Here is a 14,201-nt window from a genome sequence, read left to right on the forward strand (position 1 = left end):
ACTGTAACAGTCTGCACTGCTGTACTTTACTTCATTAATTAAATTCACTCTGTATCTTGATCATTAACATATGTACACTTCTAGTCCATAAACATGTTGGCAGAAAGGTTTTCTAGGTAGAATGATTAATTTGAACTCAGAATAATTCCCCTCTGGACTCTAGTGCCTGCTGAGCTGTCGGCTGTGCAGTGAGGCGAGTCAGCAGCAAAGCTGAAATGTTCCCGAAGATCCAAGTGGCCAATCGCATGTTGCATTATTTTGTCCAACTGATGGTCTCAGACACACTCCACAAATAGAGGACAATGAAATAAAAACAGTATCACACACGCTGCGCCAAAGGCTAAAATTAAAACCAGGATTGTTAATATTGAGTCAATTGTATGTAGGGTAGTGTTGCATTTTTTAAACATTAGTTTCCCTTGAAATGCTTGATCTTATGGTTGTCAGATCTCAGGAGAAAGAGGGAGATGTTCCCACCTGTTGCTCAGTAGGGAGCCCAGCAACATCAAGCTGTCCTCCATCACGGCGATGATTTCTGAAGTACTGTCTCCTCGCAAGAGGAGCTCTCCGCGGGCTTTAAAGCTGCCAAATGTGAATGTCTTGCCGTCCCACTCATTAATCACTTGCTTCAGCTTTTGTTCTATGTCCCTCTCCTTCACAGCACTGATACAGATGTCCTATAAAATTGCAAGCTCTCATTTTATCGCGTGAAAGTCACACATCCTTCCCAAATACTCTAGGTTCCACAGAGGTTCACTCTTCGCTTCACATGTATCTATAAATACTCATGTTCCCAAGTCTAAACTGCAATATAATAAATGGTATTTGTGTATATAGATTTAGGAATAGAGATGGAGATAGAGATATTACTAAATAACAGAGCCATAATTTGTAAAAATTTCCCACCAAATTATTCCAGAAAGGAAGATAAAAGATGCAACAATGTAGTATTATTTAACTCTGAAAGAAAAGGAAATCCTGCCATTTGTGACAAAATGGATGGGCCTTGAGGACAAAAGACTAAGTAAGATAAGACAGACAAAGAAAGACGAATACAATATGATGTCCTTTATATGTGAAATTTAAAAATACAAACTCACAACAAATGGTGAGTTCGTGGTTACCAGGAATTGGGAGGTGGGAGAATGAGAGATGTTTAAGGGAACAAGCCTGCAACTAGCAAATGAATAAATTCTGATGATGTAATGCACAGCATAGTGATTATAGACAACAAAACTGTATTATAAACATTAAATTTGCTAAGAGACCAGATCTAAACTATCCTTGCCACTAGAAGAAATGATAATCATGTGATGAAAGAGGTGTGCTAATGCTGCAATATAATTGAAATTAAATGTATCGAATCGATATGTTGTTCACCTTAAATTTACACAAAGTTATATGTTAATTCTATCAAACATGTTAAATTGGGATCAAAAGTATGCAATAACCTTTTAAATTTTGAAACTTTAACCAAAGACTCAAATTTTCATGTCTCTGATTTAAGTCAAATCAGTGCAGTGTGAGAGAAGGGCATTAGCAGAAACCTGACTTCTTCCCAACTCTGCTCACTTTCCCAGCCTCCCCTGCAGCCTTACCCTCTCCTGGAGCATTAGGGGAGCCCTGCTTTTGCTTTCCTCTCATTTCATGCTCCACCCCCTCCCTAGGCCTATGCCCATGCAGTCAGTAACCTTTTGTATTTCCAGGCAAGACCCACATCCAATTTGCCTATTGGATTTCTCTGCTTGAATATATAAGGGAGCCCCAAACACAGTTTGTGAAATATCAAACTCATGTCCAAAATCAAGTTCATAGTCTTGTACCTTGTCATTCAACCCAATTCCCCACTAATATTCCCTATCTCAGCGATAAGTCCCATCACCCATCTGGATCTCTCAGCAAATCGAGGGTCCACCCTCAGCCCCTCCCCCATGTTTCTCCTACCACGTGTCCTTCATCACCAAATTCTACCCAGTTTTGCCACCTAAAGACCTCTTTAGTCTTTTCTCCCCTCTCCAGCTTCGCTAGCTGCCCACTCATCCAGCACAACATTATCTCTTGCCTCGGATATTCTTATAACCTCCCAATTGGTTTTCCCATCGTCTCCCTTGCCACCTCCCATCCCTTCTCCACACAGCTACCAGAGTGAACTTTACAAAATGAAAATCTAACCATGGCATCTGCTGCTCAAAATACATCTTCCAGGTGGCTCTTCATTACTCCAAAGCCTAAAGTCAATAACATGTTCCAGCCGGACCGCACCTGCCCTTTCTCAGCTATCTCCTCTCTCCCCCACCCCCATACCCCAGTCACTCTGGCCTTCTCTGGTCCCCCAAACACACCTCAGATCCTTCATACATGCTTTTCTCTCTGCCTGGCATTGTCTTTTTTGTACTTTCCAAGCCCCTCACCCGGACCACAAAAGCACACGCCCTTTACCCAGCCAGTCAGGTGCATCCACCCCACCTTTCTCTACCTTTACCGCCCTGCCCCCACCTCCCAGATGGGTCAAGCCCCTTTACTGTAGGAACTCCACAGAACATCACACTTTTCCTTCTATGGCATTTACCACAGCTTGGAACTAACTGTATCCTTATTTGGATAAATATTTGATTAAACAACTTAAGTAATGAACTATGAATGCAGGGGTACACCCTCACATCCCCAGCACTTAGCACAGAACCTGTCACATCACTATTTGCTGAAGGAATCAGTTGGAGGCCGTGAAAAGCGTTTCAATTGTCCTGCTGTGGTCACTGACGCAGCATTCCACAATGTAGGAGTTTTATCAGGTAAGTCCCGTGAGACCTCCCAACCTCCCACCACGCATGCTACCAGCTCTACCTCTATTTCCTCTTTGTATTTCAGAAGCGGTGCCTCCATGATGTTTCTTAACCTAAAAGCTTCATTGCCCACATCCAGGCAATGCCCGGTGAGAGCAGTTATCCTTTCCCAGTGCCTGTCCATCATGGCCTTGCTGGCCATGCGCTCCAGCAGGGGACAGCACTCGCTGAAGTCATCAATGGTCTTCTTCAGATCCAGAAAAGCCTGCCAGTCCTTCGCAGCCCGGGGCAGCTTCCGACACCTGCGGGGGGAAGGGAAGGCAACAGGAAAGCCCATTCCAGCTGAGTCCAGAAGTCTCCAGTCCAACACTGTCTGCCAGCATTTCTAGCATAACTAATCACTCAGAATGCCTACCACATTTTTAAAGCTCAGGAATCAGATATCTGTTAATACACTTTTATATCATAAAATTACTCCTCCCAATCAAGAAAAAAAATTTTTTCAATTTCTCATAACAAATAACTAGACAAAAGGCATTATTTTAAAGGATAGAGGTGCCTCCTGATTCAATTCAACTCTACAAACATGTCTTAAGACGCCGCCAAGTTCAAAGCACAGCAGAGACTATCAGGCCGTCAACCAAAAACATACAACAAATGACCCTCCGTCTTCTTTGGGTTCAATACTCAACAGGACGTAGAAAAATCATGGGGCTCTTGCTTTTATTCCAGGAAATCATCTAATATAAACTTTGAATGTTTGATAAGTACAATATAAATAGAGATCGGCTCTTCCAAGCTGTAGAAAAGCCCCTGGCAAGATTCCTCCAGGTTTAAAGGATGTGCCTGTCTCCCTAGGTACACACACGGGCCAATTAATAGCATTTGACAAGCGTGATATCTAAAGGACAATTGCAAAGCAGCCTGACGTGCTTTCAAAATGTCTGGAAGGAGAAGACAACTTGACGGCCAATCAAGTAAGAAAGCATTTGAGGTTCAGTAGCTCTGGGCATGTTAAACACTTAACTTCTCACCTGTTCTGGAACTCTAAAAGCTCACTGTTGATTTTTTCAATGTTCACTTCTGACCACAGGACATCGTGGTAGCTATTTACAGTTTCTATAACGCTGTTGTACAAAGTGTATATTTTCTGGAGAAGATTTAGTTGCTTCTTTATTTCGAGAAGCTGAGGATACTGGGTAACTGGCAGACCAAAAAGCTCCTCTCCCCCGGTGTAGGTGATGTATTTCCGATAGATATTATCAAATTGATTCTAATAAAAAAACAAGTGAAAACTTATCAAAATAATTTAGACATCAACAAACATACAAATAATAAAAAAGAACTGGAAAATCAGCAAGTCATCAATGTATGATCTCTGAACACATAAAAGAGAAATATCAAATGAGTGTAATTAATTACATAGAAACCAACTGTAATTGTAACCATACCAAATGACGTTTTTTATTTTTATTTATTTTTTTATATCTTTATTGATTTCAGAGAGAGGAAGGGAGAGGGAGAGAGAGAGACAGAAACATCAATGATGAGAGAGTCATTGATGGGCTGCAGCCCACAGCCTGGGCATGTGCCCTGACCGGGAATCGAACCCCGATCTCCTGGATCCTAGGTCGCTGCTCAACAGCTGAGCCACACCCGGCTGGGCCCAAACGATATTTTTTAAATGTAAGTCCATACCATATTCCACAATAAGCCTTTGTATGTCAATGGGTAGGGAAAGTATGTGTTTAAAACACATTAAGGTTTTGGTTGTTTAGAGGGTCACAGAAAATAAAACGATTACCTGAAACATGATAAGCCTATCGCTGGCTTCCTGGGGTTTCAAGCCGCTAGCCATTGGGCCATTCTGAAACAAACAGTTAAAATTAATATAAAATAGTATGAAGTGTTTGCATATAAATTTCATGAGCTCAAAGTATTTGATCATCAAAGTTAGTATTCATTCATATCACATACATGACAGGAACTAGTTTTTTATTTTAAAAGGACTCGGGAAAGTAACTCATTTGGAAATATTTTCAAGTCTAACTCCAAGTTAATGCCGCAACTTTCATATGTCAAGAAATTCCGAAAATTAAAAATATGTAAATATGTACAACTCATTTCTTAGGTGTCAAGGCAGATTAATGACTACTCTATAAGAAGCACATGTAATGTCTAGTTTTGAACTAAAGCACTAATGCAAATAACTCACAGATTTAACCATTCCAATATCTATGAGTTAAGTAACCTATAATCTTAACATTCCAATCAGTTTTTCCTACATTAGGACACCTGAAATATGTGGAGTTCTGAGATTCTTCACCCGTGAAGCTAGTGCATGGGTCCAGTTCCCTAACTGTATAAACACTGCAGTTGGTGTGCTACTAGTTAACAGGAACAAATGTCACCCTATGCTCTACATATTTCCCTTTGGTAGCATATAATAATCAGCTAGAAATGGGTCTTATTACACAACACATTCCCAGCAAAACGTTCTGCACTAAAACTCATATATGTGTGATAAAATATGGACTTCATCTGCCTTGTCCACTTTTGTGTCTTCAGCACCAAGGGCAGTGCCTGGCACATGCCGGGTGCTCTATAGCACGTGCAGAACCAATGAATACTGTGGGAAGGAGGACCATTATAACTACACGTAAATAGGTTTTGTCTACATAAATTTATAAAGCTACCGGGAACAGTCCAATGGTATAATATAAATAGCACTGTTAAATTCCCCATTTCCTACTGAAATAATTCTGGATGAACAAAAGGATTGTGAAAGGAAAATGTCTGGTTTCATGAAAATAAAATTCCCATTCCTAGGAAATTTTATTAAATTTGACATAATCCTTAAACAACTACACTTTGCATCCACACTCTCATATTTCCAATTACTGTGTACGGATGCAAAAGTGGAACATTGAAGAAGGCAGACAGAAAACATTGACTCATTTGAAAAGTGGTGTTGAAAGAGAGTGCTGTGGACATCCTGGATTGCCAAAAAGATGAACAAATTAAGCCTGAAACATCAGTGGAAGCAAAAATGACAAAACTGAAGTTGTCCTACTTTGGGTATATCATGAGAATGCAGGGTTCTTTGGAAAAGACAATCATGCTGGGTAAACTAAGAAGTGGATGGAAAAGAGAAAAACCAAGTATGAGATGATCAACAACATAAAAGAAGCCGTAGGCATAAGGCTACAGAAGCTGAGCAGGGCTGTTGAGGACAGGACATGTGGATATCACTCATTTATAGGAACTCCAGGAATCAGAGCATACTCAACAGCATATTACACACAAACTTGCATACTCCATTCACTGTTCCCGGAAAATAACTCAAATAGAAGGCAAGAGTCATACCAAATCATAGTCCAAATAGAACTGCTGGCAGTCTTGGAGGAAGACCTTCACAGTACTAATAAGCTCTTTCCTGAAACTGGGCTGCAGGGAGACTAATTCATTCTGAACTTCGCTGGCTCGTGCTAGAAGCTTTTCCCAAGCATAGCGCAGAGTATCAACTTTATCCAGCTCTTCCTTTGCTATCAGAAGTCCATTTTTGTTAAGTAGGGCATAAGATTCCTACACAAAAGAAGAAAAATTTAATTCCTGTCAGATGCATAACTCTACACCGTCATTCATTAAAGCATTAGAATGGAAAAGATCAGCATGAACGGACCCACCCAGGGAGTTCTAGTTACTCTATTTGCAAACTGTAAAAGCTTAAGTGAGCAACTAGGTCCCTGAACTTCATTTCCTCATCTGCAAAATGGGAAAAGTCCCAGACTCCTTCACAGGTTTTTTGTGAATATCAAAAAATATATAATTTTAATACAATTTGAAAACTATAAATTGTTATACAAATAAAAGGTGTATCTGTGTCGTATTTTACTTGCTGGTAAGAGGTTCCTATAGTAAGACACAGAGGGTGTTCTTGAATCAGAGTCTGGGCCAGGTCATCACCCTCAGGATGCAAAATCCTGGGTAACTCTCTTGGCCAGAGAGTTAAAATGAGACAAAGGTAGGTTTTCATGAGAAAAAAATTTCCCTAAATATCCCTGGCCCCTTCCTACCATTACTCCTCCCCATAGAGGTAGGATGGATATCTCACTGTTGATTTGGGAAAAGACTTGCTTTGGGCAAGCACAGCCCAGTGCCTCCCTCCCTCTTCCCTCTTTCTCCTTGATCGGCACCCAACCAATAAAACAGAGTGGGTTACAGAGGCCCACAGCTGTCCAATGCCGCCTGATGGAAGAGTCCAATTCTGGGACTTAGTATTCACAAGCCCATGTGTGTGTGCAGGGTTGGGGTGGAGGGCATATTGGGAATATGAGAGTTGTACACTAAATCATGTCTTCCAAATAAGTTCAGTCCATTATAATGACTGTACTTTGATCTTGACTACTTGACTATAGTTTTGTCTTAACTCCCAGGTGAAGAAAACAGGGTTGCCAGTTACTGGGCTCCTCTTCACACCCCAGGAACTCCCGTGGTCCCACACAAAGCGGAGACTCTTTGCCTTGATGTTTCCATTCCCAAGAAGAGCACAATGGATCATGTGACTTCCCTCACCCAACACAGCAGGAGTGCAAACATGCAGTCATCTGCACCATGTTCACGTAATTTGAAATTTCTAAAAATTCAATGAGGGGTCCAGATAATGTGACACTAAAGTATGACCCTGAGCATCAGAGTGTAAGTCCAGACACTCCAGTTATGGTGTGAGGAAAAGACAGTGGCTTTATGTCTGAATTGTTTTAACGCTACAATTATACTAGTCTCATTTAAAAGAATAAATATAGTGACCCATTGCTGATAAAACATTTTCATCTAGAAAAAATAGTATGATAGCCTAGCCAGTGTGGCTCAGTGGTTGAGCATCGACCTAGGATCCAGGAGATCGTGGTTTGATTCCGGGTCAGGGCACATGCCTGGGTTGTGGGCTCAATCCCCAGTAGGGAATGTACAGGAGGCAGCCAATCAATGACTCTCTCATCACTGATGTTTCTATCTCTCTCTCCCTCTCCCTTCCTCCCTCTGAAATCCATATAAAAATATATTTTTTTAAAAAAAGATAGTATGATAATAAAAACAAAAGTAATGTGCAACACTAATCAAGTTACATAACTTCTGTGATGCTCAGTTTTCCTTGTGCGTAGAGTGGGGGTTGCGGGAAGCTTAAATGAGTTAATACAGAGCTGACACATGAATGGACACTGCTATCGCCCCATCCAGGACCTGTTTACCAGCTGCTATTTGCATCCTCAACTCCCGGGGCTGTTGGCTGTGGAATCACGCTGCCCTCTTCCTAGAAAACTGTCAGCTGAACAGGACCCTTCTCACAGGGAGATTACGGTCGATGACCAATAGACTTGGGGGTACAAAGAGCAATCCCCTGGTCTCAAAGTGGAAAAAAACTGTGTGATGCAATTCATGCTCCACTGCTCCCCGTGGGATCAGGCTGAAGTTGGTCTAGAGCTGAGACTGCGCCCTCACTTAGTTCCCTCCAACCCGACCTCACTCTTTCCCATTCCCTCGCTCCCCTTCTCCAGGGACCACTCACCAATAAATCACCTGTATAAAAACCCTCATCTCAGGCCTGCCCACGGGTCTAATGCTGGCCCACAGAAGACACCCGATAGGGGTCAGACACCATCTTTACTGAAATTGTTGTTCTTAGGGTTAGCACCCAGGTACTCCAGCCCAGACCCGGGCAATATTTCAGCTAATCTCACCTAACTTGTGGAGATAATTCTATAATGAACGGATGATTATCAGTTACCTCGATAGGTCCTATTTGAAAGTCAATGATAATTTGCTGCTCCCTAATTTCCTTCAGTGCCACCATAGCAATCCGAATATCATCTAGGTCTTTAATTGGACGACTCAGTTTCTTACTGAATTCTTCAACAAGTGTAAAAATGTTTTCCATCTCACTCCGGTATTTTTTGTTACAGTGACGGCCAATGACAACCATCCAGGCCTTCGTCTCAGCAGTCAAGGTGAACTTCAAGTCGGCTGTAAAACCCAAGTGTCCACAGTTCAGTTTGAAAAACTTGAACCGCTATAAGAAAACCCAGTGCAACTGTTTGCTAATAGTAAAGATTTTGCATCTGATAGCCCTCTGACACATGAACAATCAAAGTGGAAAAAATTAATTTTTCCTAATCCTTATATATTCATTTATTTCATAAAGCTTGTTTCCAGCAATTGAAAACACATTTCAAAATGCTAAAAAAAGAAACAAAGGACATATCAAAACCATTAGAGGTAAGCCTGTCACCACTATTTATTAAAGAAAGGGTAAACTTTAATTGCAAATAAAACAGACCCCTCTTTCTCTGAATTAGCGCTTATTTTCAAGGTGTAGCAGCAAAGTGTTCAAAATAGTCTGGAATAAATAATTATGCAGAAAGGAATTAAAAACAGGTCTACAAATTGGTTTTAAAGCTTGAAGCCCATAAAAGGAAAGTCAATCTTTAAGATAGCTGAAACTCTCTGGAATACTAATCTCAGTAAAGAGACAGAAGGATACCTTGATTTTTTGTGGCTGTCTGAAAAAAAATTGAACCAACCTGTATACAGAGCAATGGCGCCCACACAGATATATTCAGGCTCAGCATTAATCTTCTGCTCTAGGTTTTGGAAATAGAGAATCTGGGATTCGAATTCAGGAAGCAAGGGGTTTTTCATAATAAACGTCATAATGGTGTCTTCTTTCTCTTTTTGCCAAATGTGATTGTAGCATTTGAAGCAATCCATGGATGTAATAACTTCCTAGGATACAAAGAAGATTATATGTGTTGAGGAGGAAGAGTCAGAAATGGCATCATGCTAACAGTGAATATTTGCCAATTGCTGATGGTTCCCAAGGATTGGGTAAAGTGTTTAATCAGTGAACTTTGTGATTACTGGGAAACACCACAGAACTGGGACTATATACAACAGTGTAAACGATAACCCAGGGCCAGTAACAGTGAAACTGTGACCATCCCTAGCCAAAAGAACTGGGGACAGTTTCTAGAAAGTGAAAAAAGAGATAGTCCATGAAGACTCTTATGGACAAGGCCCTCTTGATTGTAGCTGGACCTTGAAACCACAGCTCAAAATCATGCCACAGAGAGTACTACAGGAAAAAACATACTCTGAGGTCACTCTCTTTCCTCCCTACCCCAATTTCTCCTCCAAACGCTCATTGGTAGAATAACTGAAAACCTCAGTGGAAGCCTACTGATTCTTCCTTAAAGTCAGAGGGTAGAGAGTAGAGAGTAGGTCTGGAGGGGCAAACAGAACATATCCAGCCTCAAACCCCACTGCATCCAATCACATAAAATGTATAAATTCATTGGATAAGGGCTGACATCTGGATGATAGTAAATCTTCCCATCCAGGAACATAGCATGTCTTTCTAAATCTTCCAATCATTTTTTTTTTAATTCCTTGTTAAGTTTTAGAGTAATCATCATAGAGATCCCACACCCTCCTTGGTATGTATGGTACTAGGTATTTTTCAATGATGCTGTTTCCCACTATTTTTATAACTGGCTATTGATGGTACATGATTTTTTTTTAACTGATTTTTTAGTAAACAGTCCTGTTTGCTAAAAAGTTTGTTTCTGTAAGATGAATTGGCTCACTCATGATTGGTAACTAGGGAATGAGGTCAATAGAGTGGGTAGGCCACTTTATCAAATGCCATTTTCCACAGCACTTTGTTTGGTACCAGCTAAAGCAGCAGGCCACAGACAGGCACAATCCTTGGGCCACACCCCCTTCACCGCTTCTTCCTTTAGGGCCGATTTAGTGACCACTTTGTTTTGAGAATGTTCTTTGCACAGTTCAGCCTGAACTCTGCATATATTACCCTTGTTTCCATAACTCAGCAGTTTCAACAGTTTTTTACACTACCTTCTAACAAGTTTCTTTCACCTTTTGACAGTAAAGTTCTATAATTTTTTAGAATGTTATTAAATGGGTTAATATTTTACTAAGATTGCTATTGTTCTTGCTGCTACTCTGATTGTGAAATTTCCTAACTTGTGCGTGTGTGTGCCTCAATCCTGCCTTTTGAATAATCCCTATCTTACTAAATGTGCAAATTTGCAAAACAGGATTTTTAGGAACATTTTTATTGCATTATAGCAGGAATGCCTATAATTATCTTTCAACTTACTACCAACCTAACTCTTGTTGGGCCTTATTTTTTGCAGATTAGCCTCTAGGATTTATTTGATAGATAATCATATGATCTACGAAGAATTGAAAATTTGTCTCCTCATTTATAATGTTTATACCTCTTGGGAATCAACTTTTTTCTAGTGGCTTACTTTATAATTTCAGACTTATATCTGCATAAGAAAAATTTTTTTAAACTGAGATAAAATTAAAAATGCAATTATTTGAAAAATGAACAGCATTCTAAATGGTCGAATTACATTAAATAAATTGCACCAACCTGCACCAAACCAAGGAGTAGCTTCACTCCACCTCCTGACATGCAGCTAAAATGTCCCTCAGAGATTCAGGTATAATGGGTGTTGAGACTTCTCACCCACTAAAATGCAGAAAGCTAAGACTGTCACTGCTTGTCCCAAACACAAATGCTCCGGGAATGGGCTGAAATGTTGACATGAATGCCCAGAATGCATCACAACAGCAGAGAGACATTCACAAATGTGTGATGGCTTGGAGAATGAATTACAGACTATTGAAGATCCCTGGATGTAGGTAGAATTTCTGGAATCCTGAGCTCTTTCAACATCCAAGAGTTTGCAATATTAAGATATACCCTAACTAAATGTTTTAGACTTTCATTTGTTTTACCTGGAAGTGTCCATCTTTATTAAATTGGAAGTTTTTAGCGCGGAGGTAACAGAGCTTAAAGGAAAAATTACTTGAACAACATATGTAGAACTGTTCTGCTTATTTATTTATTTATTGCCAAGGTTAATTTGATTGTTTAGTTCAGCTAGCTCATCTTTTTAAGCCTAGCAATGTTATAAGTTGACTACCAGCCCATGGAAAGAGAAGAGGGACTGGATCCTAGGATTTTCTATGGTTGAGGGAGAACCATTCAGAAGGGTCTATGGTTGTGAGGGGTTGGCCATGTCTAGCACTGTGACCAAGCACTCATATATTCCTCCAGAAAACTGAAAAAAGTCCTTCAAATTATTCTAAGTGCCAATACTTTAAGGAAGACTAATATCTGTACATTTCCTTTATATAATAAAAAAGCAAATGTAATAAAAGTGACAAAGATATAAGTATATTTGTTGCCAGCAGTATGTTCATTTCAATTGCTATGTCTTACCCTTAGATTTTCATAATAGAGGCTACTTATGTTCAGAGAAAGTAATGGATTCTATTACTGATTTATTTTATTGTATTTTCCATGATTACGAGACATTGGAAAATACATGTGAATGTTCATTATCATCATAGAATACTCTACTTAGCTTTATCATTTAGTATAAAGCTTGATAAACTAAGCACTAGATGAATATTTGTTAAATTGAATTATGTGAACACTGTCTCTAGGGCAAAATTAAACACAGGACCTTCAATGTATTAAGAAAGAAAAATTGAAAATGCATAAATGCAAAAGCTTCCAGTTCCCTCAGGAAGACATTAAAATTAAACTTAATATCCTCTTGCGATTCTACAGTAATGGTAGCCTTTCAAAATGCTTTCAAAACAAATGAAATTCATTCCATCAACACTAAGTAATAGAGCCCTGGCAGGGTGGCTCAGTTTGTTGGAGCATCATCCCATACACCAAAAGGATGTGGGTTCGATCCTCAGTTGGGGTGTGTACAGGAGGCAACTAATCAATGTTTCTCTCTCACATCTCTCCCTCTCTCTCACCTCTCTCCCTCTCTCTCTCCTTTTCTCTCTTTCTCTCTCAAACTTCTTCTGTCTCTGAAATCAATGAACATATCCTCAGGTGAGAATTTTTTTTTAAAGCAACAGAAAAGATGTATTTACTGAGTGGCAACTATTTCCTCAACACTAAAAACTACTTTAAAGAGTCAACATATCTTAGTGACAATGTGAATATAGATATTTTTAAGCAGAAACTGACCAGGGTTTGGAGTCTCTTTGACTATAAGAACAGATTTGTCCGAACAAAAAATGAAAAGTTGAGAGAAGAGCAAGTTGGAAATAGAAATTAACCCAAATTTACACCCATATGTAATACAAGTTTGCATTGATAACACTAATATTTTATTTTTCAGTATTATCTGATTTCCACATGGCAATATACATAAATTTTCATCTGATATTTTTCAAGATTTGCCTGACTACAAAAATATGAAAAATTGGCTGTAAATCTTATTCTATTTCAAATATACTAGTATCAGCGGCTCTATGAAGGTAACTGGAACACCAGTCTGACTTGTGGTTTGGGACATATCAAAAAATTTTTAAGTTATACTTATTTGAACTAAATAAATAAGTAGGTTAAAGGCACTAAAGAGAACACAATATAAAACACAGAAATAATAGTTTTCTTTCACTCTGCAATCTAGAATGAAAAATCTTTACACAAACATTTTCTGAGTACACACAAGATACCATAAGTAGCTCGCTGAAGTCACAGTAAGGGGGACCCTGGCTACGGGAAGGACACGCTTGTGATGTTCAGCTTCACATGGGTACATGATATGAAGCAAAGGGCCCTGGCTACAAATCCTTGTGACCTACCTTTTTGGTGGAGTTGATGATTGTGCTAAGCACAGAGACTAATTTTACAATCTCTTTGTTGTCAGAAACATTCTTATAGTAGTTCCTGGTTTGCACTGGAATGGGTAAGTTTACAGATGCTATCTCAACGGTATCTAAAAGCAGAAAAAGAGGAAAAAGTTTGTATCAACATTGGAGGGAACATGCTTTAAAAAGAGGAGGAGGTTTCTGTAATGGTAAAGTAAGGACCTTTGAAAATCTTCTTTATAAAAGCAAATAAAAACATTGGAAAAAATTGTCAATATCAATTTTTCAGGACTCTAGAAATTATCCAAAGCTTGCAATGATCCAAGAAAGACTCGCTTAGTCAAGAAAAATGCTAAATCTTGTAACAATAGTGAGTTTTGTGGTGTTTTAACTTGTTCTATGCCCATTTTCCCCTTTCTGGCTATGCAGTAGCCTCAAAAAACAACAGTCCTGCAAACACTGTGACTGTACAAACCATAGCCTAGCAGTCACCAGAGGGGCCAGACTGCGTTTGGAGCTCCTCGGGAAGCCCCATGAAAATGTCACTATTTGACCAATCTGGATGCTCCTTCAAAAGCCTCATTCAAAGAGTTTATCTTTATTTGACCTGACTCAAAATTCACTGAGTGAAAAAAAATCTCTATCTCCAAGGAGTTTGTCAAAAATAATCAGCAACAACTGTTTAACTTTACAGCTGCCTGAGGC

General features: G+C 39.5%; 1 protein-coding gene across 1 annotated transcript in view; it reads right to left on the minus strand.

Moving 5' to 3' along the window:
• The window catches only part of DNAH5 (dynein axonemal heavy chain 5), a 165,414-nt gene that overhangs the window by 103,266 nt on the left and 47,947 nt on the right, over window positions 1–14,201 (minus strand). The window contains exons 22-29 of the mRNA XM_081133505.1: window positions 13,491–13,624; window positions 9,362–9,563; window positions 8,569–8,804; window positions 6,150–6,368; window positions 4,588–4,650; window positions 3,818–4,056; window positions 2,845–3,085; window positions 478–677 (exon numbers count right to left, since the gene is read on the minus strand). Coding sequence (XP_080989631.1) covers window positions 478–677; window positions 2,845–3,085; window positions 3,818–4,056; window positions 4,588–4,650; window positions 6,150–6,368; window positions 8,569–8,804; window positions 9,362–9,563; window positions 13,491–13,624 — 1,534 coding nt within the window. The remainder of the gene's footprint in view (window positions 1–477; window positions 678–2,844; window positions 3,086–3,817; window positions 4,057–4,587; window positions 4,651–6,149; window positions 6,369–8,568; window positions 8,805–9,361; window positions 9,564–13,490; window positions 13,625–14,201) is intronic.

This window comes from Miniopterus schreibersii (genome assembly GCF_964146895.1).
Source record: "Miniopterus schreibersii genome assembly, chromosome: 3".
Taxonomy (NCBI): domain Eukaryota; kingdom Metazoa; phylum Chordata; class Mammalia; order Chiroptera; family Miniopteridae; genus Miniopterus; species Miniopterus schreibersii.